We start from the raw sequence: 25,536 nt of genomic DNA on the forward strand, positions 1-25,536 counted from the left end.
CAGATGCACGCCAGCATTGTCGGAGTGTATCATTGAGGTCAAAACTCAAATAAAGTCAGAGGGAGAACGCTCAAGGAAATCAGATAATAGATATTTCCTGTGAACTTCCAAAAGCACATCTCCCTTGGACTGACTTTGTTGCTATGGAGATAGTCCAGTAAGGATCCTTTGTGTGTGTGTGTGTGTGTGTGTGTGTGTGTGTGTGTGTGTGTGTGTGTGTGTGTGTGCTGTACAGCATTGAATAAAGTCTTCTTTCTTTTGAGACAGTGTTTTGGCATTTTTGCTTTATTGGCCTGAATATATAGTGCAGCAGTTAGTGATGGGGAGGAGAGAGGAAGAGTGGAGGAAACAGAAGGAGAGAATGTGACAAAGGTTATAAACCAGACTCCGCAAAGTGATGAGGAGAGGATGCTCCTCTGAGTTTACCCAAGCCTGTAATTGTGATTATTGTAGAGCGTGAGCTTAAAGCTGTGCCTGCCGACGTTTTATCTAATAATATGACCACACATCTTACAACCGGAATCATTACGTGGGTGTACAGACTCATGACATTCTGGAGTGCGTGGTTCATGTTGACAAATCTTCTTCAGCAATTAGTACTTGGGTGCAAAATCCCAAACTTTATTTTGAAAAGTAGTGTTTCATGTGTGAGCTCATCCAGAGAAAGCAGGACTCACCGATGAAGGCTGACCCTAACGCAAAAACAGATTTTCTTCACCACCCACGTACATCACCAGCTCATAAAGGGGAGGAAAAGCCAGTGTTTGTACAGTTTGAAGGGCCACATGACATGTGGGCATTAAATGTGTTGTATTTAGGATCCTCTCCAGCTCAATGCCAAAAGAGACCCACCACCTGGACGTATGAACTTGCTGATCATCATCGTCAAAAGCAACATTAATGGAAAACAGTTTTTAATCAAATCATCTCTGCTACTGAAGTGAAACTTTTAAATAAACTCTCACAAAATGAAATTGCACGGAAAACAGGGACATCCTAAATCCATGGATTCTTGTCATATTTAGTCTAAAAGAAGGCCATGTAAGACAAGTTTCAGTCACAACTTTACAGGGTTCATTGGCCTTTGCACAATAACAGACTTGACGATAAAAGGAAGTCTTTCAGTGACAGCCTGAAACAATGCAGAGAGAGTGGTGAATGAATGGTATGGAGTAACTGAGGTCTGATAAACATCTGGACATATGTTGAGCAGAGTGTTTACAGCGCTGCTTTCGAGGGCAGCTTTCAGGATGTCCCAGACACGCCAAGTGATGGCGAAGGTCAACACACACAGGTGCATGACTGCAGCTGCACACATTTACGGGAAAAACAAGGCACAAAAGGGCACAGGGGACCCTCTTTAGTCAATGGCACTCTTAAACACGCTGTCTGCTGAGTCTGCAGTAATCTCGTGTAATGCTTTTAAAGTAATGTGAATGTGCTGCGTTTGAGGAATTGCTCCTGATGTACAATTGCTTATCACACGAGTTTGCTGCTTTGGAAGGTGGCGGAGCGTGTTACAGTTGGTTTGGGCTCCAATTTGGGATGTAATGTTCAGCTGGAGTACCTGTTAGCCCAGCCTGCCTGCTCATATTCTAACTGCTGAGAACTGACAGACCCAGAAATGTGTTGCAGTTTATTTAAGTGCAAAGTGGATAATTGAGGATTATATTTACATTTTTTACAAGTTTTTGTAGGAACTCTTTACCTTTAGAGCAACCTAGTTAAAGGTTTGGTCGAGCCTCATGATAGCTTTTTCCTGCACTGTTTGTATATAATTTTGTTTTGCTTTTCTTTGTGGTATATAGTTTTTTAAAGGTCTGTATCAAGTGTAAAAGTTGTGCTGAGCTGCATGATGGCAGAGAGATCTGTGTGAATGAGGCCTGAGATATGCCTGTAAGCACTTATTTAAAAACTACTCTAAAAACTGTAATACACTGTGCAGTAAATATAAAGTTCTCTTTGTACACAGACATACAAGGGTCCATTTTTTATATGTTTGTGTGTTGGTCCAGTACTGTGTACTATGGATGTGTATTATTTCAATGTGTGTGAGTGTTTGCTTAGTGCAGTTTGGGTCCTCTGGGCTGCTCAAATGTTTGTTTAAAGAGCATTTGTTCTGAATGTGTACATTTGTGTGTGTGTGTGTGTGTGTGTGTGTGTGTGTGTGTGTGTGTGTGTGTGTGTGTGTGTGTGTGTGTGTGTGTGTGTGTGTGTGTGTGTGTGTTTTTGCCACATGTTTGGTTTTGCTCCAGCGCCTCCCGCGGACTGACTGATGGGGACAAACACTGAATATTTAGAGTCATTCAATTTGACCTAACTCCACCCGTCGTCACAAACATACTCCAAAGATTAAGCAACCAGTTTAGAGCTTACTCTCTTTAATTCAAGGATCAAAAATATGACATTATACAGTACAAGATTTTGCTTTAATCAATATTTCTTGCGTACAAGTTAAAAATACAGTATTTCAGGTAATTTTGCCTTTCAGGAGGTGAGAATCTTAAAACCTTCTCTGGGACTCTTTTCATTATTAGCCTGGTTCTGCACACAGAAAATAGTTAGCGGCTCTTTCACTCTCTGACACACACAAAACAAAACAAAAAAAGACACAAGTTTAAGTCCCACTACTTATTTAAAAGAAAACTTCACTCTAAATGACATTTAATTGAGTCACTAACCTCATATCTCTATAAAATCAACCTTTTCAGTTGTTTAAAGCCTTCTGATCCACGTCAATGGTGCTGAGAAGTGTGCTTGGGCTTACTACACCTACAAGTGAGTTTAGGCTTTTAACCATGAAGCTTTAGTGACTACCTGTAAGGACCGACATATAGATACATTTGCTATCATCATCATCTCACAGTCTGTGAAGTTAAAGTTTTACTATAATAAATAATGACGTTAAGACGAACAAGATCTGATTTGATGTATAATGACAGCCCTCTAAATGTGTTAATCGATGCAGTAGGCCCCTGCTGATTCTTACCTATGAGGCTAATGGCATCTGATAGCATCCACACAACAACAGAGTAATGCAATTGTGATGTTTTAGCTTGATAATATTTTGGTTTTGAAAGGGTTGTATGATATACTCTAACTATCTGAACGCACAGCAGGATCCTTGGAGGAAGCCATTCAATCTGTTGATAAAAATACAACAGCTGTCTCATTTATGACATTTTCAAATGATAACATGGAAATATACACAGAGCAGTATTGTGAGAACATGGGATGTTGCTGTTTCCCAGAAGCAGTGGGGAACAAAATGGCAAGCCATCAAGTAAGAGGATTTTAGAAATTACTGAAGCATTCTAACTAGAAATATAATAATCTTAGAGAATCTCATTCAAATTGCTGAATCCCGACTGTGCTCAGGCTTGGGGTGTTGGATGCAATATAAATAATGGCTGAATGGCTATTTTTTGTTGTCAAAAATAGACTGCTGTTACCAAAGGACTGATCCCACAAGTCAAGACAATCTTTAGCACCCTGTTTGCATCCACATCTGTATATTGTTTGTTGTAGATAATGTTTCCCACTCAGGACAAAAAACTCATTTCTAACAGGCAGAATTAGCAGACTGCGCATTATTATTGGGATCACATTTTCTGTATATTCTATTCAAAGCAGCAGCACAACTATGACCTACTCATCCTCATGTCATTCGAATGACTGGTGAAGTCTAACACAGCCAGCTAGCGTGTGCAGCGGTCTGTCAAATGAAAGAAAAACAAGGCCATAAAATTACTCCACACAGCATCTTCAGCAGAATGCCAGAGCTTTATAGCCATGACATGACTGTTGTTCCAATAGTCTAATTTCTTGTCATATCTCTGTATCTCCCACATTTTCTCATCTCACAGACGTCTGGTTGCCCTGAAGCGATCAGCAAAGGAGCTTTTCTGCCCTCATGTGCTCCTCATAAACACTGACCTCCTGCATTTTGCAGCTGTAAACACAATTCCTCCAGGACATGTTGCTGTTTGGTTACCATTTTAGAAACTGTGTCACAGGGAGAGACTTTGTGCTGCAAATGCACAATGAAAAGGACAATATCCACAACAGCCTTCTGAGAATGTTTACTGGCTTGAAGTTGTTCAAATATGCATGAGAATGACAGTTTTCCTCTTTGTTTTTATGGCTCCCATCTGTGTCTGCTGTTAGCCACATTTGGCAACTTTTCTGCCAGCATGTGCTTGCTTAGTGCGGTTGTAGATTGTATTTTAAGTGAGGTAAAAGACATGCTGTCTGGAGTAATGTTATTGCCACTTTTTCTGTTTTTAACGCAGTTTCTACTAAGTCAGTTTCTACTAATAGAAGATCTCTTGGAGAGAGTCCACATGGAGCTGCAATACTGCATGTCTACAGAACACACTGTGTGTAATGTGGACATACAGGAGTCTGATCGATGTTACAATGACAGGATAATGTTACATTTTTGATTGAGCTTTGATGACTTTTATCCTGAATCATCTGACTCCTGGTCACAAGTTGTGCATTGTGGATGGTAATGTATTAATTAGATAGCCTGGTGTATAAAGGGGTGTTACAGTAACTTGACAAGCATCACTGTGCTCGTCCTGGCAAAATGAACACATAGAAGTAAAGTCGGCCTTTCTGGTGTGAATAAGTGGCATTTTTTTCGTTTGTTTCCACATATCCCCCCCGACACACACACACTCTCCAGCCCTCCTGTTTTATCCCCTCTCCTGGTTTCCCTCTCTCTCGCTCCTCCAAGTGGGTGATGCACTGATATCTCTTGGCAGCGGATGTGGGGGCCCCTCATTGCTGCGCTGCCTCAGCCTTCTGCCCTGTGGTGCCTCTTCATATCTCATGGTGCTTGTGTTCTCCTCATTCGTCTCCCTCTATCTCACTCCCAGCCTGTGAGCCTCTGTCTTCCTCTCGTCTCTCACTCCCCGAAGACGTTGCCTTTAATTAGAATTCAGCTGTCAACATAAACCCCCTGCAACTGAGTTTGCTTCACCTCTGACCCTTTGACCTCATGTGCAGTCGCAGTCGCTGCTGTGTTCTTTTCACGTTTCCCTCTAATTGGCCATCACATATACAAAACACCTGCCTTTTGCCTTAAGTTAGCAAATGTTGTTTGTATCTCCTAAGCTTTTCTTCCATGTCTATCTTACAAACGTCCTTCCCTTTTTCTCCCTCTAAAAAATACCTGCCCTGACCCTGTTTTCTGGCCCCATCACCTCCTGATGACACTCTCTTTCACATCGCCCTCTCTCCTCCCTCTCTCTCCTTCTTGCAAATCCTGTCAGTGTCTCATGGTGTTCTTGCCAAACTTGTCGCCAAGTTGTTGGATGAGCAGAGCCAGCTCTCCGGCAGCCTGGGACTTCTCCTCCAGGAGCTCATAACGGAGGCTGGAAATGTCTTGCTTGATCTCCTTCAGCTCGCCTACAATGCAGTCAGACACGGACACAGTGTGTGAGCATGAGCACATACGACATGCATGCAAGTAAACACTTATCTACAGGGCCATTGAAACTGTGCTATAGCTGACGTGTGTGAGCGCATGCAGCGTGACATAATTTCATGGACTTTATCTCACACATGCAGACATATACACACACACCAACTCCTACCACTTGTCTCTCACTAACAGTCCATACACTCATGCGCGCACACACACACCCTAAGCAAATAATGACACAATGAGAGCGGGCCTTAATGAAGAGGGACTTTTTACCTTCATTGACTTCATCGCTCTCTCTGTCCACTTGAGCCTTGAGGACATAGCGCTTAATCAGGCGCTTCATGATATTCTACCAGGAGGAGAGGAAAGGAGGAGATTAAATAGAGAGAAAGGTGACAAGTGTGATGTGACAACGCATAGTGTACAGTGGCAGCGAACTGCACTGTGTCTCAGAGACTGTGTGTGAAATGTCGCATATTGATCTGCAGCCAATAGGGACTTCCCGTACTGGCCGCCAAGGCTCGAGCAGCCAATCTCTGCATGTAGGCAGTCTGGATGTGTGTCGATACCTGTCACCGCTGACATGGCACACATACAAATGCCTAATCAAGTGACATCTCAGTGCTTGGTGTGAGTGATCTTGCGTATTTGCATGCTGGATGCTGGAAACAAATAAAACACACGCACCAGGAGAACAAAAGCATGGTCGACCAGTGAGGGAAGTGAAATTTCCCTCAGGGCGAAAGGTGAAGGGCAGACTAAGAATGAGAGCATCTCGTCCCATCTCAGTGTGATATTTTCAGCTCATTTACAGACTATCTGCTTTCAATCTCCCTCAAACAGCTCATTAGAGGCATTCTCCGCCTCACTCTGTTGCTCTCTTTTTCTTTCTGCCGTTCCTCCTCCTCCACTTGCTATCACTTGTTCAACCCTGCCTTCCATTCAGTCGACGTCCTTTCATCCAAATTCTTCTCGGGTTATTCCCTCTCTCTTGTCTCTGGCTCATCTCCCTGCCTTCGCCACTCTTCCTTACCTCTGTTGTTCATATCAGTTTCTCTTTACCTCTTCCACCCCTCTCATTTTCTCTTTCCATCTCTCCTCCTGTCATCCTCCATCACATCACCCTCCAGCTGCCCCCACTCCTTGCTGTTATTCCTCTCTACTTTTATTTTGTTCTATATTCCTCAGCCTGCCTCTCATTTTATTACTTTTCTCTGTCGCTCTTTTCTGAGACTTTCCACCCATCCTGCGCTCTCTGTCTTACCTGGTATCTGGTCGGGTGTTTTCTAGATTTTCTGGGCATGAACTCTTCTCCTGGGCGTGGATAAGACCTGAAGCGCTCATCCTGTTGCAACAGTGGGATACAGACAACAGCCCAGTGTTAACGTCACATTTCAGGGTTGAGTGATCTTTTATAATGGAAACATTTGAAAAGGGTGTTGGAGGAGGCAGCACAGTGCCAAACAAAACAACAATGACAGGCAGGGCTTAGTGTTCGTATCAAGCGCTCACGGATGTCTTCAAAGAGAAGGTAAAGGGAACTGACAGCATCACTTGATCTGAGTGGATCTCTCTTAACTGACTTCCACATGCTTTCCACCTCCATGACCTTGCTTTGTAGCTTGTGTGTCATTTCAGTGCTGCAGTGTCAAAATGAGTTTTAACTTAAGTGTGGACACACACAACCAACTGCTACTCTATATGCACTAAAGCTGTGTAGGACTGGTGATATCGTTACATGACAGCCCAACAATATAACAGTTTGTTCATGAATAATGCTTTACATGAGCTTTAAAGTTTCTCTAGGAGGACAGCTGAATCTTTCTTAATTATGAATATACACATGAACAGTATAAATACTCCATGCGGCCGCATAAGATTAAAACCAGGTTGATCTTAAAATGCCATACATCATAACAGAAAAACACTACTGAGGTTCATCATACAACATTTCTACCAACCCACAGTAAATAACTAACAGGAGATCCATAGTGTGGAATAGGTGTCATTTATACAGTACAGACCATTCAGGACTATATTCATTTGTGCTCTGATTGATTTTCTAATCAAATTCCTGAACGTTTCATTTTCTTTTCTCTGAGAGAACAAGGTGTACAGTAATTGTTTCAGGACTTTGCAGAACAGAGAACACCTACTGCAAATACAGATGAGTTTCTATGCAGAGGCAAATTAACGCTCTTATCTTCTCACTGCTTTACTGAACCACAGGACCAGATGGCAACTACTGTTTCAGCTTCATGTGAATCTTTTATGTGGAGCTTCTGCCAAAAGCCAACTGTCAAAGCTTAATTCTCTTTGTTGTTTACTCTGTGATCTAGTTCCTATCAATAACCTGCTCTGTTGGCCTCTGATGCCTCCATTTAAGCAATATTCCATTTGTTTTTTGCTTTTGGCAAGAAAATAATTGTCATGATGTGTGAATATATGAAGGACATATACATCATGCAAACAAACACACACACACACACACACACACACGCGCACACACACACACTTACTAAACAAACATATGAATACATTAATCTTCTATCAAATCCACATACCAACATTAATAAAAAAAAAAACATTGCCAGAGGCTCAGTCAGTTTCGCTTAAAATATAGACAATCCAGTCATTAAAAGGGATATTACACTAACTTGGTTATCTTTCTGAACATATGCTGTTTTGAAACTAACATAATTGGCTTTAATAAAGCACATTTAGTTTGCTCAGTGAAAACGCAAGAAACCTGGACCAAAACACTGAAAGGAAAGAAGAAAATTACTGATTCAGAGAGACCACGCTGTCTTCTCTAAACCTCACTTGACATTCTCAGCCCTGCACTGTGGTCGAGTGTGAGCTTATGTATCGATCGCCTGCTGCACCTGCTTGGCTTCGCAGTTAAACTGTCAGTGCTGCAGAGAACTTCAGGAGTTCATAGAGGTAGCGGGGTGTAACGCATCATGCCCCATCCTAAAGCTGCCCGGACATTTGAGCAGATGCGGGCAGATCCGATGGCCTGACTAATAGCTTAGCTGAGGCGCTGAGGTGAGCCATTTGAGCAGAGGAATCAGACGGGGGAAATGCCTGCGGACAAGGCCGGCGAGAAGATTGATTCTGTGTTAAATGGCCTACGCTGTTTTGTTCATGCAAGACTTTCTTTTCACTACAGTGATTTTATTTAGATGGACAACCCTTGAGAGGGAGATCGAGTGAAAATGAACAAAGGCAGAGCAGCATCCCAGACTCACAGTGGGAAAATCATGTATTTCCTGTCTTAACCAAGGCCATCTGAATACACTGTACGTATCATACATGCCGACAATCCAATTATTGCAAGCAGTTGACCAATATTTGTACATAATGGCAAGGCAAGATTCTAATTTGTGCAATTAGTGAGCTTGTCCTCTGCTCCTTTTCCAGTTCCAACAGTCAATTTAATGATGACACAAGGGAAACTGAGCATAACATCATTTAGATGGGAAGGAGCCTTCAAAAGAAGAAAATATTGTATGTTCATTATAGCAGCGACATGTTATTTTAAAAAAAGAGATAGTAAACTTGAGATTTGATTTGTGTAAATTGTCACTTCATAATATCATTTTCCTGCTGTCTGAGAACAACATGCTGAATGGGAGCCCAGAAAAACAAGTTGCATGTTGTCAGTAATTAGCTCCGACCACAGATCCTGGAAAATGTATGAACGAATCAAAGCACTTAAAAAGAAGAAAATAATACTCAGATGAAGAGAGACACAGTCTATTATTTAGTGGCCACTGCAACTTGGTTTGGAAAATCCTAAATTGACTATTTTGCTCAATGTCATTTTTCACAAAATACAAAATACAAACCTATTTTTTGGTATGGGTCTGTAATTGATCCTGAGATTAGGAGTCATGAGAGTTACTCACACTGACCTTGGCCTGTGAGTTTAGCATGCCCAACTCCAGCTCGTTGTTGTGTGGACGGCTGTTGGCCTTGCAGAGGCGTATCAGGCAGGACTTGATGCGGAGGACCAGGTAGTAGAAGGACTTTGGGCTGGGAACCAGGTTGAAGGGGGCAGGCAGGGTGCGGCCCTCGTCAAAATAGGAGAGCCACAACTTGGCTCGGGCAAACTTCCACTCCACGTCAGCATCCTCCTGCAGAGACAGGCAGACAGACACAGAGGGAGTATTTGAAATAAGCCAGGCCGGTGGCAAAAAAACAAAACAAAACAACAGATTGCAGAGACCGTTGTCAAGAAATTGTCAATTTAACGCCATGGTTTGCTTGAAGTCAAGACAATTAAGTCCAAACATTAAAAAGTTCTTTGGAATACATTTAGCAAAAATCGACATTCTACCACATTAAAGTGATTTTATAAAACAGTTCACATGAATTATTGCAAATTTTGTATAACCTGTTGCAATAATTACAATTACATACCATTATTATGAGAGAAACAATGTTGAGTATCAAGAGTCAAACTTTAAGAGCAAAAATCTTTGCTCTCAGCTCTGTCAACACATCCAGGTCATGTGTTGAGCTTGTGTTTACTTTGCTACTACAAAATAAAACAACTGATCTTCCATCTGTCCAGCGATTCTCAGCACTGGTCTTTTTGTCTTAGTGGAATGTTTCAAGAGCAGCAACAAGAACAGAAAGATCAAATCTGACTGACACAGTTTTCTTAGCTCGTCTGAAGGAAAAATCTTTTTGGTGAAAGTACTTTTCATGTTTTTGTTTCATTCTCTTTGGTGACAACTTTCCAGTGTAACTCTTGCTTTTTCATTTTTTTTTGTTATTCTGTGTTTTTGTTTGTTTTCAATGTATTGATCTTTTACGGCTCGTGGTATTTCATAACTCACGCTCTAATCCTCCTGCAGGCACCGAGGTGATCAAACAATGATCCTTATTGACTTGTTGAAGATATCATACCCTTTCTGTAATGAACCACCATCTTATTTATGTACCTCAATCTCCTGGTAGGAGCTGTTGATCATAGCAATGAGCATGTTGAGAAGGACGACCACCATCGTGACATTATAGACTCCATACAGCACGTAGCCGATGTTTTCTATGAATTTATGGTCATACTTCAGCACCACAGAGATCACTTCAGACAGCCCGAAGATCGACCAGAAAAGAGTCTTAAAACTCTCCTCCACCCTGTAACGGGGAGAGAGAAAATGTGGCAGTAAGAAAATGATACGTGACAGTGAATACATACATAAAAGCTCACCATGTTAGCAGCTAAACACATGTACATGCGCACATACAAACACACAAAGTTGAAGTCTAATGTTGTGGGGTTTATGAGGTGGCACTGATGAAATACCTGATGAGTCATGTCCAATTTGAACACATTATCCCATTTATCTCTCTCGCACACACGCACACGGACACCTACTCTTGCAATTACGCACATAGCGCACATACGGATACATAAAAACATGGTTGACTTCAGGAAATGACTCAACTTCAGCATTTGAGAGATCATTTAGTTTGCAGGCATCAGTTCATTAAGCCTGTAGCCTTGTCCTGTGCCGACCTTTACACAAAATAGACACTGAGACATCACAGCAGCTAATGGGAAAACAATAAAAGCTTCACTCCGTAACTTAAAATGAATGTGTATGCTGTCTTTTTTGGGGAGCTCTGTCCAGGGTTGATTAAACTGGAAACAGTGAACTTAATAGTGGTCAAATTAACTTTCTTTAGTTTCATTTGAATGTCATTGTGAATTGAACTTCTTAGACTTTCCATTGCAGAAACATCAGACGGGAGTTGTGACTGAAATACGTTATGTTCTAAAGCTCCACTCGCCTTTTCCCCCTGACATTAAGATATGATAAATTAAGCACTAAAAATATACTGTGCTTATTCCTGAGGTCCACAGCCAAATCTCCGTTCAGCCAGAGGAATCTTTCTATGACACTGACCCAGTGCGTGAGTCGAGGTAAAAGGCATGAAGCTGCAACTTGTTAACATTGGCATTCAGGCACATGTCTGTCGTTATTTCTAAGAGTGGCAAGCATGGCCTTGAGACGGCAGGGAGGTGGAGGGTGGGGGTCTCAGTTGGGAGAAAGAAGTCGCTTGCTTGGATTGCTGGAGGGGCTGGAGGTGGAGGGAGGCAGTGGGGAAAGAAGATCTATAGGCTCCTGGTCTGAGGCTGCAGGCATCTTCCAACTTAAGGTCTTTCAAAGAGTTTCACTGGCAAGCACATAGCTAGGAGAAGGCACAGAGAGAAAAAACACACTCATGCATAATACACAAACACACTCACCAGCACAGACTCTCCTCTCCTCTCTTTCTCTCCCTCTCACACACACACATGAAAACAGAGACTCCTCTGGGTACTACAGCTTTAACCTTTCAGGAAGAAACCAAAACACACTCTTTAACCTTCAAGACCAGATCTGTGTCTGTTCTCTCTCTCTCTAGAACTTGGCTGCAAAACATCTAAGAATATGCTCTGCCCGTATCCAACACATTTGCTGGAATTGCTTTCAGGGAAACCATTTACCAAAACATTGTGTGCTCCCATCAGGTGAAAATACACTGCTGAAACTCGGGAATTACTTGGATACTGAATACCCCTACTGTCTCTTGCATCACACGTAACCTAGAACAATCTGTTGTTGCTCATTAGAAACACTCCTTAATGACTCTCTTTTATCATACTGGCCTTTGGCTGGCTGTCTGCAGTCACTATCCCCTCTGCTTCTCTGAACTGTAGCTGAATAGCCTGAATAATGGTCAGTGTACTATTTATACTATGAACTTTCTCATGGGAAAGACTTTCCATTTACATTGATTTCTCCACCTTAACATGTTTTGACATCTGCTCACTTGCTAACATGAGAGCTGTTACTATGATATTATACAGAGGATCACTGCTAATCTCCAATTTAGGTGTGTGAGGTTACGCGCAGAGCCTTTAAGTGAGCGCTGAACATTGTGTTGACATGCAAAAAACACACTCGCATGAAAAATTCAGTCACTATTTCAAAAGCACTGAAGACTACACCTTCATAAACCCACAGGCCCTGAATATGTTTTTCTCAATCAGTGTCTTACTAAGAGTAATGAAGCCCCACAAGAATACACATTTTCTGCTATGATACATGCTTTCCTTCTGACTCAACTTGACTGCTGCTGATAGCAGCTCTCGCACACACTCCCTGCCCTTGACACTTGCCGTACATACTGTACAAAACCAAAGAGACCGGAATTAGGACTTGTCAGATTTGTTCATGCACCAGAGTAACACAGTAGATTCAGTGCTTGTTAGCTTTTAGCCTGTGGATATTATTCCTGACTGCCGGCAGACATTGGCAAGACTCTTGCTACAGTTTGATGGATAGTTAGACAACTTGCCTGTTAGCGTTTTGCATTGAGATTTAAGTACTTTTATCGCCTTCAGGCATCTCTGCAACTGTCATGATACAACATACATACACGTTGATAAATGTGCGTTTATTAACTGTAAGGTTTCAGAAGATGTCATCTTTATGTAGCTGACAGCTTAATATTTGGGCTGGATCATGAATCATGCTGTTTAACTTCCACTTGATACCCACATATCACGTGCAGTGCGTGGCCTGCACTGCTGTGAGCTGAAAGGTGCATGCTCACAGGCACAGTACTCAAAAACTCAAAATACTTGATCCATTTAAAGGTCCAGACACAGGTATAGAGGCAATGAAACGCTTACTGGCGCTAAGATGAACTACTGAACAACAAGGTGTAGCAGAAAGCATACATTTCTATTGAGACTGATAGTAACTTTAATCTGCGTCCACCAGAGAAAAACAATCAGTGACAGCACGTTAACATAAAAACATTTTTTTAATCAGTAGAGCGATCTCATTAGAGTCCAGACGTCCACCAGCTGAAATAAGATTCCAAAGTGAAGCAGTTGTTAAACACTTCCTGCCCTATGGGCCTTTTAAGAGGAGGTGAATGCAGCAGTCAATAGTGAGAGCAGTCAATAAAATAGGTTTTTCCAAAATTGTGAATCACTGCAACAAAGAGAGGTCCTTGATCATACAGCCATAAAAAGGCACAAAAAAGGATCTTGTAGTATGTGAGATAAGCTGCAGATGGACACACACACACACACACACACACACACACACACGCACACACACACACACACACACACACACACACACACACACACACACACACACAACTACTTACTTACACAGTGACATCGGGCAGTGGAGGTACGTGTGAAGAGAAACACATTCACAAGCATTGATAGTAGCTCTCGAGTGGTTTTCTTCCTTGTGTTGCAGTAATGGATGGCCTGGGCATCAGACTGCGAGACTAGCGGCAACCAAAGGCTGTTATCAACAATACCATCTTCGCATTCGCTATTCACATCACACACATCCACCAGCCTATCCTGCAATCAGGAGAGCGGAGGAAGGTGATTTTGGTAGACTTGCCTTGAAAACCTGTTATTTTGAGCCTTCTCTCTTTAAATAATGTCTCCTCGCTTATCTGGAACCTCTCTTACAAGATAAAAATGCTTTCCTGCAGCTTTGTAATATAAAACAAACTAAGAAAAGGGACAATTATCTGGTCACGATTACGTTTTATCTCAATTACCTTTTTAATCAAATTATTCTGTCTTCCAGCTCTTCTTCCCACCCGTGTGAAATTCTCACTCGATTTAGATTTTCATGTTCCCAAAATGTAGATATTGCTGAAGGGCTTTGTTCCAGGCAACTTTAATGTGCCATTAAACCAGACACTCACAGGGACAAATGCACACACGCAATTAAAATTACACCACACAGCAGACTATTTATATACACTGATCATCTGTGTGCCTTGGCAGGGTGTTTAATTTAAGGCAACTTCCAAAAATGTGTCGGCTCCTAAGAGCACCATCTGAATCGACTATGCACTAATGGGTACATGCAATACACCTCCTCATTTTTACCCATAGTACACCAGTATAGATACAATATAGAAAGAAGTATACGCATGTATGTATGTATGTATGTATGTATGTATGTATGTATATGTGTGTGTGTGTGTGTGTGTGTGTGTGTGTGTGTGTGTGTGTGTGTGTGTGTGTGTGTGTGTGTAATTGAGCCAAAGGTCTTCCATATTGGATAACGTTGACTCATGGGTAGCCAGTGGTCTTGTGCATAATCATTTGTTTTGCTCACCTAATTTTCTGCTTATTTAATTCACTGAAATTGGTGTGAGATGCCTCTCCAGGAAGAACTGCAATTATTGAAAATCTAAAATGTATCCTTGGAGATCAACAACATTGATAAATTTGAATTTGCTCTTGGCAGCTACGGTACTGGTCATGCGTGTATTATGCAATACCATGTTACTCAGATAAATGAGATGCTCGACACTCTGGATAATGGAAGATTTACAACAACCTAGGATTAAGATAAATCCCTACCAAACCCATAGGTGCGTGTGTGCGTGTGTGTATGTGGACATGCTTTACTCGTGGACTTGGTTTGAGATTAGGATGAAGGTTAGGGTTAGGCAAGTTGTGATTATGGTTACGGTAAGTCTCCAGGAAATAAGTCAATATAATGTCCTCTGAAGTGATGGAAACACGACTCTGTGCGTGTGTGTGTGTGTGTGTGTGTGTGTGTGTGTGTGTGTGTGTGTGTGTGTGTGTGTGTGTGTGTGTGTTTCATAATAGCATTGTACAACAGGCAGTGAATCAGCAGGGGCAGTGGACATCAGGAGACAAAGATGGACAGTGTGTTATTATCTGCTATTAAGACTGGCAGCTTCACACACACACACACACACACACACACACACGCACACACACACACACACACACACACACACACACACCCACCCTTACCCCTGCAGGGCACGGACAGTAAAGAAGGGATCCTGTTACTCATTCTCTCTCTCAAGCACGCACACGCACACACACACACACACACACACACGCACACACACACACACACACACACACGCACCCAGCATGGTGCGTGTCTGCGTGTGGGAGACTGCCGAACCACCTCGGCTCCACGGAAGCAGACCAAACCCAATCACCGACAGGCCCAAATCAACCTCTCCTCCCCAGAGACGTGCTCTCAGTCTCTCCATCTCCGTCTCTTGCTTTATGTTTGTCGCTGTCGTTGTTTTTGCTCCCCTCCCTCCCTCCCTCCCTCTCTCTCTCTCTATCATCCCTGCCTCTCATTGGTTTTCTCTATCTCTCTCACCCATTTTCTCATTATATTCCCATTGCCATTGCTTTTATATCTTTCTCCGCATCACCCTGCCTCCCTCCCTCTCTCATGCTCTTCCCATCTTTCATGCCAACAGCTTTTAGCTATTTCTATGTCACTCAATCTATTCGTTTGATTTGTACTTTTTTTTTCCTGCCATTATTTTTCCCCTCTCACATATTTGTCCTCTTTGTTTAATCTGCAGCAATATTCTCACACTGGCGGAGAGTAAATGTAAATGCAAATGTCGACTTTGTGAACGGCTGCAGCTGGCCTTCTGCTAGATCTTTCTCCTTCTGCCCTTCAGTTATTAGCAAGATATTAAATTTCTCCTTCTTGATCACCTCATCGGTTCTTTTTTCTCCTCCTCTCCTCTCGTAAGGACAGACCAGTATTCACACAGACAGGCAAGTAAAGACAAAACATCTTTTAATATCAAATTGAATTTAACTTTCTATCTGTCGAACCAAAGAAGCTGTCACCATGGCGACAGCAGGGGCCCTACCCACCTCGGCTTTTAATGAATGAATGAATGAATGCTGCTCCCAAGAGTGTGTGTGTGTGAGTGTGAGTGTGTGTGCGTGTTTGATAGAGAGACAAAAAGAGAAGGAAAGGGGAACCAACTGATGTGTGTGTCTCATGAGTGGCCCTGAGTGTGTGTGTGTGTTTGACAGACAGCGGCACACAGGCAGAAAGAGAGAAAAGCAAAAGGAAGCCATTTTGTTTTGTGTCTTCGGGCAAGTTGTGAGAGAAATCTTATTAAGTGGGGAATACAACACCACAAGACGAGCAATTAAGAGTGTTTTGATAGTGAATCCAGCCCGACGTCACTACACCTTTTTTTCAAATTATGCCTGCTCCTTCGCTGTCGGTCTGCTTCCTGTCTCTCTGTTATCCACGCTGTCTTTATCGTCTCATAACACTGAGCACAAACCAATGTATCTAATTTTGGCTATTATTATGTGTGATATCAGCTAGTCAAATTATGAATTTGATGATGAATTTGATTTGCACTTTTCATTCATCAATAAAACTGTTAATGGACATTTACCAAACCCCTCCCTAGAAGAGCAACTGCCCAATCACATCTTCGCAACTGTAACTAGGGAAGCTTTGGATTTCTTTCATTGCACATGATGAAGCAGTGTGCGTGGAGTTACAGTAAAACCACACAGCAATGTATTTACAATGTAAGTATGTGTTATTTTAGGAAGAAATATCCTGATAAAATGATTAAATGTTTCATTATAACACTTGGGCTCACAAGCTCTCTGCTAAAATTCAAGACCTGCTTTTACTTTATTTCTATGTCTTTTCCATGAATTATCAGCTGGTGAGAGGGCTGACTTTATGTCTACATTCATCTTCAGCCTCAGTCATTCAGCACACCATCAAGTATGTAGTCTTTTCACAGTTTTACAGGATTTTTATTTTAGAACAAGTTAGCTGGAAACATAATAATCTAGTGAGAGATGGAGAGTTAACTTTAGCTTTATCAGCCGAGCCAGTGACAGTTGGCACTTCAATGCGGCTAAAGCGATCGCAGTTGAGAAATCACAAGACTGTTTTTGTCTAATCTACAGTAAAACATCATATTCTGCAAGATCACCGTGTGTGTGGTGTTGCCATCCTGTGAAAACCACATATCTGACAATGCATTTTCTAGCTCATGCAAGAGGGTTTTTCAGTAATCTAAAGTTTAGATTAAGAAGTAAGAAATTCCTCAGCCCACGAAGGAGCACTCAGTCCTTCAGTTTATCAGAAACATTCAAAATCAACTCATTTGGAGGATACATAATTGTAATCTGAAAAGTATCTAGCTGTCAGTTAAAAGTACAATATTTGCCTCTCAAGTGGAGTAGAAGCACAACACAACATGGAAATAATGAAGTAGAGAACGAGTCCATCGAATTTGTACTTATGTACATTGAACATACTGTACTTAGTGCATACTGCTAAACTGCATTTGTGATGTGCGAGACTGGAAAGATTGACAGGTGTAGCAATGATGATGAAGCAAGGTGGTGCTTATCCAGCAGTCAATAATTAATGTCTGTGCAGTTTGTTAATTCTTCATGCGATGGCCTCATGAACGGTACTGAAGCGTTTCCATGGCCATACGTGGGCTGATGTCCCTGCTCTGCAGCATCTTAACTCAAAGGAATGAATTTCAACGGACAAACGATGGCCTCAGTGCTATTGTGTTTCAGAGGGATGATGTCTGACCGAGAGGGACACTGAATGCTTCACATCATTTGTCTTGATAATGTGAATCTATAGGAAAATACTGAATATTGGCACAAACTCTAAAGCTATGGCGAGCGCACTGGCATTTAAAAGCCATTAATGGTCACACTGCATGAATGCATTCTTCCTCTGTTATTTCTCTCTCCTCTCTCTCTGTCTCGCCTTAATTGTAATTGTGTCTCCTCTCCTAATTTTGACATTCAGATGTGCTTGACTGCTAAAGGCGGAACATGACACCTCTGCCTTGCCTTCAGAGCTAATAAATTCCCTCTTTTGCTCACCGACTCTGTCTCAACCATCTCTTCCACTCTCTGCTCTCTCGGCTCCCTCTTATCCTCCTTTCAGACCCCGTCTCTCGCAACACGATCTCAGTCTTGCCACCAACTCTATCTGCCACTATAGAATCAACAGCTCACGCCCCTTGTTTTTTCTTCTTCCTCCTGACACTTTCTCTCAGTCCTCAATTCAGCTACAGCCTCCATCTTCATCTCTGCATGTATGTGCCGTCCTTTATCCACCCCACTCTTCGCCTTTGTCTCTGTTTCCATCCCTGCCCTCGCTCTCTGTCTCTCTCCATTTACATTACATTACATGGCTTTGTCCTTGGCTTTAATCTGATATGCCTCCTATCTTGCTCATACTGTCTCAGCGCACATTGCGTTTTTCAATTCAATCATGTTTCACTGGTATGAAACAAAGGCCCATGTTGCCAAAGCAACATAATGACATAACACAGAATAGCACATTATGGTACATAAACAGTCGTTAAGTGAAGATGCAATAAGCATTAACGGCTGGGAAAACACAACAACTGTCAAAATCTATACACTGTACATACTACATGAGTTATTTTCTGATTCCTTCCCACCTTTTACAATGGTTGCTGGTAAAATGTGTGCAGTCTTAGTCTGTGCTAAGCCTGTGTGGCTGTCTGCAGCTCTGTTTGTTTGACCTTCTCTCATCCTCTCTCATTCTGCCTGCCTTCATTTTCTTTGTCTATGCATCCTGGCAGGTCTACCACATTTTGACTGAACAAACAGCCGAGCCAAAAACGCCCTCCTCTGCATCTGCATCTCTCCTCGCGGTTCTCTTCTTATCCCCCATTCCCTCCTCTTCCCAGTGGCATTTATCATCTTACTTTGTAGAACTGCTATTAGGCACCTCTATGATTGTGCTGCATTTGTTCACTATTATTCCCATTGTTTCCACTTCAGCATCAATCATTATTCAGATTTTTTCAAGGTTCTTGCCTCAAAATATGCTCAACTTCAACCTGACTATTTCAAAATGCTTTCCTGTTTCATCTATCTCTCCTTCTTTCTCCTTTACCTGCCCTGTCTTTCCCCTCTTTGTCTGTCTCGCTCTCTGTGGTCTCTGTTATCATGCATGATTAACTAGAACATGGAGACAGGTGGACTGCTCCCCCGGCGCTGTCCAAATGAGAATCCTGATAAGCGCGTGTGTGAATTGATCTGTACATAAAATGTTTGTTTGCCCATCTAAGCACCTGTTACAGCATATGCAAAAAACAAACAGTGAGAGTGAGGATGTGTGAATGTGCGTGTCCCTTGTGTGTCCCTGCTTTTAGTGTATTTACACGTTTGAGAACATTACTGTGTGGGCTCTCAACGAAGATCATGTGGTGTGTGTGTGTTTTAAGTGTGTGAGTCAGATCACTGTCTGCACACCTCTGGGGATTGGTTATGTGTGGCTATTATTGCTGAGCCTTCATTAAGCCCTATCCAGCTGTGCATTTATGTGTATGTGTGTGCTAGTTATGGCTTGTGTGAGTCTATGTGCGTGTGTGAGAGCGTGATATCCTCCTCTTCCTCCTCCTTCTCATTCCTTCACCCACCCCTCACATCCATCCCTCCACCCCCCTAGTGGCCCCTCCTGGGGTATCATTATCACCTCCACCTGGCTCCCTCTTCATCTTCCTGTATCAGAGCTATCAGACCAGCCCTTTCTTCTGCCCTAAATCCAAATCATGTCTTCGCGTCACACAGCCCACACACACACAGAACTGAACATAAGCGCGCGTGCGCGCACACACACACACACACACACACACACACACACACACACACACACACACACACACACACACACACACACACACACACACACACACACACACACACACACACACACACACACACACATCCATACAGCACATGTTCTCTGCTGGGTGACAGAGAGAAAAGAAATAGATGCAAGATTGGCCCTTTGAGAAATCCCAATTTGCGCACATAGCAGACTATTATTAACAGTCGCACCAAAGACATCGCAGTCACTCTTAGTAAAAAAACATGTGCAGAAACACACAAAAATGCATCATTAGTGCACAAACTGCAAATTCTGTGAGACATTCAGTGACAAAATATTGAAAAGGGTTGATTATATTGAAACAACAAAGAATTTGGCTGGGTACAAAAACAAATGCATCACTGTCTCCCTGCACAGTCCAGTCCAGGGCTGCTCTGTAAACCATTGCACAGACAGGTTGAGAGTTAAAGCCAGACTGACCCCTGGTGGCGAGACTGACAACAACAATAGAACTGCTAAAAACACACACCTCTCACCACCAGACCAAGCAGTTGATGAACTGACTGAACCAGTGCAGCTCATTTAGAAACAGCATTTTTGCTGCCCTCCCTCCAAAAAATACAACAAATAAATAAAAATACTCGGACAAGATATGCAGTCAGAATTAGCTAAAGTCGTTTCTATGTTTACCACAGCTGTTTGGACTGACTTCTGAAATCAGCCTCGAGATAAATGAGTGTGTAATGGTGATGAAGGCACTTCCATCTGTAGAGCCCGGGGTCATCTCTGTACTTGTCCTTTGCTTTTTGAGAAGTCTTCATTATGTCTGACTGTCAGGTTGTGTCCACAATCTCTCTGACTGTCCATTAGACTCTGTTTCTACCTGTCTGTCTGCCTTTCTGTCCGTTAACTCCGTCTCATGCCACTGCTCCGTCTGTCTGCTCATCACGTCGCCTGGATCTTTGGCTCCATGTGGGCAGCCAAGCAGAACTCACAGCCTCTAAGACCCCTGCGCTGGGGCTCAGCAGAGGAGCTGCTGTATATGCACAGCACAAGGTGCAGGAGAAGACAGTATGGGAAAGCAGAGTCCTCACACTAGAAGTCTAATCACACACCTTTTATCATCAGTGATTCTATCTAAGGTGAATGCTCAGCAGGTCATAAACTTGTAAATTACTCCCAGGGTTCACATATCACACAGGTGATAGGAATATGGGAGGATAATGGTAATAATGGTAGTAGTAGACTGGTATGTGGTGTTATTGCAGCTGGTATTTTGATTGCTTATACTGTACAGAGCAAATCAGCTGTACCTGTGTGAAATACTGTACTATCAAAGAGGTTGAAGGCAATTTCATAAACTTCTGTTATGGCCATATCTAACAAAGATGTGTAAATGGACATTGATTATAGTTACCTATATAGCTTAGTTACACACATACTTAAGAGAAATGTCCCTGTATCAAGCAGACACATGACCCAAGTGCAGGCAGGTGGACAGACAGGTGTATAACCAGATAAGAAGAACAGGCAGGCAAACAGATGGACAAGCAGTCTGGCCAGTAAAAGTCTGCCAGCAAAACTGAATCACAGTCATTGTATAGCTTGCCAAAACAACTAGACACAACAAAGTGGTGGCAATGATCCCAGGTCATTCTAACTTCATCATATTTAATCCTCCAGTTTGGTTGTATTGTGGAGGGGAAACTCAGACACAAGCCAAATAACTGGAGCAAAGAATCGGAAAAGGCAGGTCTGCGGTGCATCAAACTACCATGTGGTTTACTGGGCGTACTCCAGACCAGCAATGGCAAACAAGCCAGCAGCGCAAGATTTATGCTCATGAGGAGACAGATGTCGACATCTGGCAGCGGTTTGTCATGGTCGGGAAGCCTGCCAGTGCAAAACTAACTGAGGGCATGAATAAAGTCCACACTCTGGAAGGATTTTCTTTATGTGTTTATCAGTGATATGGAAAATCTGCAAGGTAAATTATCCCAAAGAGGATAAACAAGACCATCAGGCTCCACTATACGTATGTACAGACTGGTTTTGAACTTGTCTATTGCTCTAACCTGGTGGGATGGCTGATAGATAGAGTTATCTTAAGTCTAGGCTCTCTTATAACTAGAAAGAGTGAACCATAAGGTACCAGATGAAAAAATATAATTTCCACTCTGGCTAAGAACAGGATGTATACGACAATATAATTACAGACCAACCTGTAAAGGATGTTTTACTCTATTGGATTGAGCAGAAATGACGCAATGTCATCTGTTTAAGTCTGCAAATGTCTTCCTCTGAGAAAATGAATAATGGTAAGTGACAGCGAGAGACCACAAAGAGAGTTTTCATTTTGACGTGAATGATGATAAAAAGACTTGGTGAAAGATTCTGTCAGCAGCCCAAGATGGATAACTTGACAACAAATACGAGACAATGACAGTGAAGGATCCACTGTCACCCTGTTTGCAGCTGATGTGAACGGATGAGCACACAGACGCACGGATAAGCTGGAATGAAAGGAGGCAGATTGTTCAGATTGATGTGCTGCAGGACTTGTTGGAGGAGTTGATTGTTTTACAAGCAAGCTGATATATAACACAACTTGTCTGGAAAAATGCTACAGTGAAACTGATCGCCTTTGAATGTTGCATTGCTGAAGTGGATAATGTGTAAGATTTAATATTTAAGGCATTGTATGGCTGGTTTTACGCATTGCAGCCTTTAATGCAATTAAAATGTGCACTTGATTATTTGAAATGGATGACCCTGAATAATGAAGTTAAATGCAGCACTTTACCAGATAAAGTGCATGTTGAGTGCTGTGTAAGTGCTGTTATGACCCCTTTGTAATTTCAGCTGGATGATTTTCAGTTATCAAACACAACAATAGTCTCATCACTCTTGATGTGTCTAACTCAGACTGTTGAAGCCAGAACAAGGAGTAGGAAGAGACTGCTTCATGGCCGGTAAGGAGAGAACATAGCAGGTGAATGTTGTATAAAGACAGACTTGGAAAAAACATGCACCTATTCTTGAAGGGTTCTAGTCTGAATACCAGTGAGCTTCAGTTGCACACTGATGGCTGATGACTTGTTTTGTTGTGTTGAATTCTGCTTCAGTACCCTGCCGCCCTATCAAACGATGGGAAAGTTCTTGTGTATCAGTGAAAATTTACCAAACAGTTGACACTTTTGAGACACTATCAACACATCTCCAAAAACTCCTCTTGTTCTCTTGCTACTTCCAGATCCACACTGATCTAAAATTAAACAGATCTGGAAAAAAATCAATAAGCTGAGATGGATTGCTACATCTGTGGCTGCATGTCAAATCAAGGTTATTATTGTTTTTATGAATTTAAATTATACCAATAGTGATGCAGTTTTTCCCACACCTCAGGCAGAATCTGCCATTTAAGCCTCTCCTCTGGCACTTCCATTATAAGTGTAATCAAAAGTAGTGGTGTTTATGGGAGAGATACAGCAGTCCTACAGTAAAATGGTGCAGATGATATTTCCAACTCATAACATAACCTATGAGATAAAGCCACATTTCACCAGTGTTTGTTAAAGACTGTAGTGACTGAGTCATCCCATTCACCATTCTCCTTATTAAATTTAACCCAATAGCCCCATTGGCAGGATTAAGTCTGGAAGATTAAAGTTCGATCTGTTGAACACTGAACCTGACAAAGTACCATGGAGTTAATGAACCCGGCAAACAGTCTCATCAAGGAGGATACATAATGATTTATATTGTCCTCGGGATTTCCTTGTTCTATGGCCCTGTGCAGCAATTATAGTAACATGGGACCCAAAACAAATCCTCTTGTCATGAATTATTTTTCATCTTTGCAGTCAGTTCTTATATAAAATGGGTAGAGCTGTCATAAAGCTACACGGTTTTTGTGCCACACAAATTTGCCAAAGCACCCTGGCAGCCAGGCGTAACTCACGTGGTGAAGGCAGGATTGTACTTGGCTCCCAGGTAGTACGAGTACAGGTTGAACATGCCAATCATGAAGGCCACAAACACCATGATGAAGATGACCATGAACTTGAAGATGTCTTTGACCGTGCGCCCCAGTGAGATCTGCAGCGGGCCGAAGCTCTCGTTGGCTGGCAGGATGTAGGCGATGCGTGAGAAGCTCAGCACCACAGCAATGGCGTAAAGGCCTTCTGAGATGATCTGGGGGTCTGAGGGGCGCCACTTGTTCCTGGCTGGAGGACAAGAGAGAAAAAGATGAGTGGCTGTGTAATAAGTATGGCTCCAAAATCAATGCTGAAACATTCATAAGCGACCATAATCATCCACAGCTGCATTTGTGGATTTGGGATTTTAAACATTTTTCTATCATATTGAAACAATTGCTTTGAAGGTGGTTTATAAGGACAGAAATGTTTTTACTGTGTCACAATATCCTATTATGACAATTCTAAATTCCTCTGGCTTGATGTTGCACATAACTTCTCTTCTATTTAACAGTGTATGTATACAACTTTTGATTATAAATGCAAATGTTTGCAAGAGATGTTCCTAGAGCATAATCTTGGCTTTTAGGAGCATGTACTTTGAGAGAGGAGAAGGTACAGTAAGGACGTGGATTACGTGAGGATGAAGAGAGATGCTGAGAGAGAGGGCGAGGGAGGAGGGAAGGCAATGAGTATGAGACGGGTGGACAGCAAAGAGAAGGCATGAAGGGATAGTGTGTCCAAGGAGACGAAAGGACAGAGAGAGAGAGCAAGAGCGAGGGGCTGCAAACGAGGCACAATCAGACATGAAAACAGAGACGATAGTTGAGCCAGATGGAAAAATGAGATACGAAAGGGATGATTTAAGTACCAGAGAGACCACGAACAGAGAAAAAGAATGAAAGACTCAATTTAAAGACATGATTTGCTGTGTATATCTATATATACAAGCTATATCTTGGCCAAGGAAGACGTATATCTTTTCAGCGTAGTTATGGAGACACATGGAGAACAGGATCATAACGGACACTGCAGTAATACACAGTACACCGTCATCTATTTAGTGATGTGTCATGACAGAGTCAGACCACCAGATGACAGCACTGATGAAGGTTCCCATAGTAGGCCACTAAAAATGTACAGTCCAGCAGCCTGCAGCAGTCTTTTAATATGATGTAAAGGAGTTCTGGTTCTGGAAGTGAAGTAAATGTTTACATGTTATGTTACCCTAAAGTTTTCCCCATTTGTTTACTGTTCTGACACTATATTTCCAAGAAAGCCAGCAGAGTAAAGGGAGCTTAACACCAACCTTAATAATTATCTGAGGTGGGTTTGGAGTCTAAATGCCCCTCTCAGCATTCTGAGCTGAACTGTTCATTGCGTTTGCTCGTCAGTAGATTTCATGTCTGCCCATAAGTAACTGAATGTGTTGTGTTGCCATTAAGCTAAAGCTCAAACATGAGAATGCGTGTGAGTACCTTGAGGTAAATATGCAACAATGACATTTTTATCTAATTGATGAATACACTCATCTTCTTGTGTCCCAGCTAAGGGTTTTAGTTATTCATGACATTTTCACACAAACAATCACCTGAGTTGCTACTTCTTATCAGTGGCTGAT

General features: G+C 42.2%; 1 protein-coding gene across 1 annotated transcript in view; it reads right to left on the minus strand.

Annotated features, from left to right (window-relative positions):
- Positions 1–2,232: 2,232 nt before the first annotated feature.
- trpc7b (transient receptor potential cation channel, subfamily C, member 7b) overlaps positions 2,233–25,536 on the minus strand; it is a 49,909-nt gene continuing 26,605 nt past the window's right edge. Inside the window, exons 7-12 of the mRNA XM_070963404.1 lie at positions 23,900–24,164; positions 10,387–10,582; positions 9,352–9,573; positions 6,699–6,779; positions 5,708–5,783; positions 2,233–5,415 (exon numbers count right to left, since the gene is read on the minus strand). Of these exons, the coding sequence (XP_070819505.1) occupies positions 5,276–5,415; positions 5,708–5,783; positions 6,699–6,779; positions 9,352–9,573; positions 10,387–10,582; positions 23,900–24,164 (980 nt within the window). The 3' untranslated portion in view covers positions 2,233–5,275. The remainder of the gene's footprint in view (positions 5,416–5,707; positions 5,784–6,698; positions 6,780–9,351; positions 9,574–10,386; positions 10,583–23,899; positions 24,165–25,536) is intronic.

Source organism: Chaetodon trifascialis, chromosome 5 (assembly GCF_039877785.1).
Source record: "Chaetodon trifascialis isolate fChaTrf1 chromosome 5, fChaTrf1.hap1, whole genome shotgun sequence".
In the NCBI taxonomy this organism is placed as follows: domain Eukaryota; kingdom Metazoa; phylum Chordata; class Actinopteri; order Chaetodontiformes; family Chaetodontidae; genus Chaetodon; species Chaetodon trifascialis.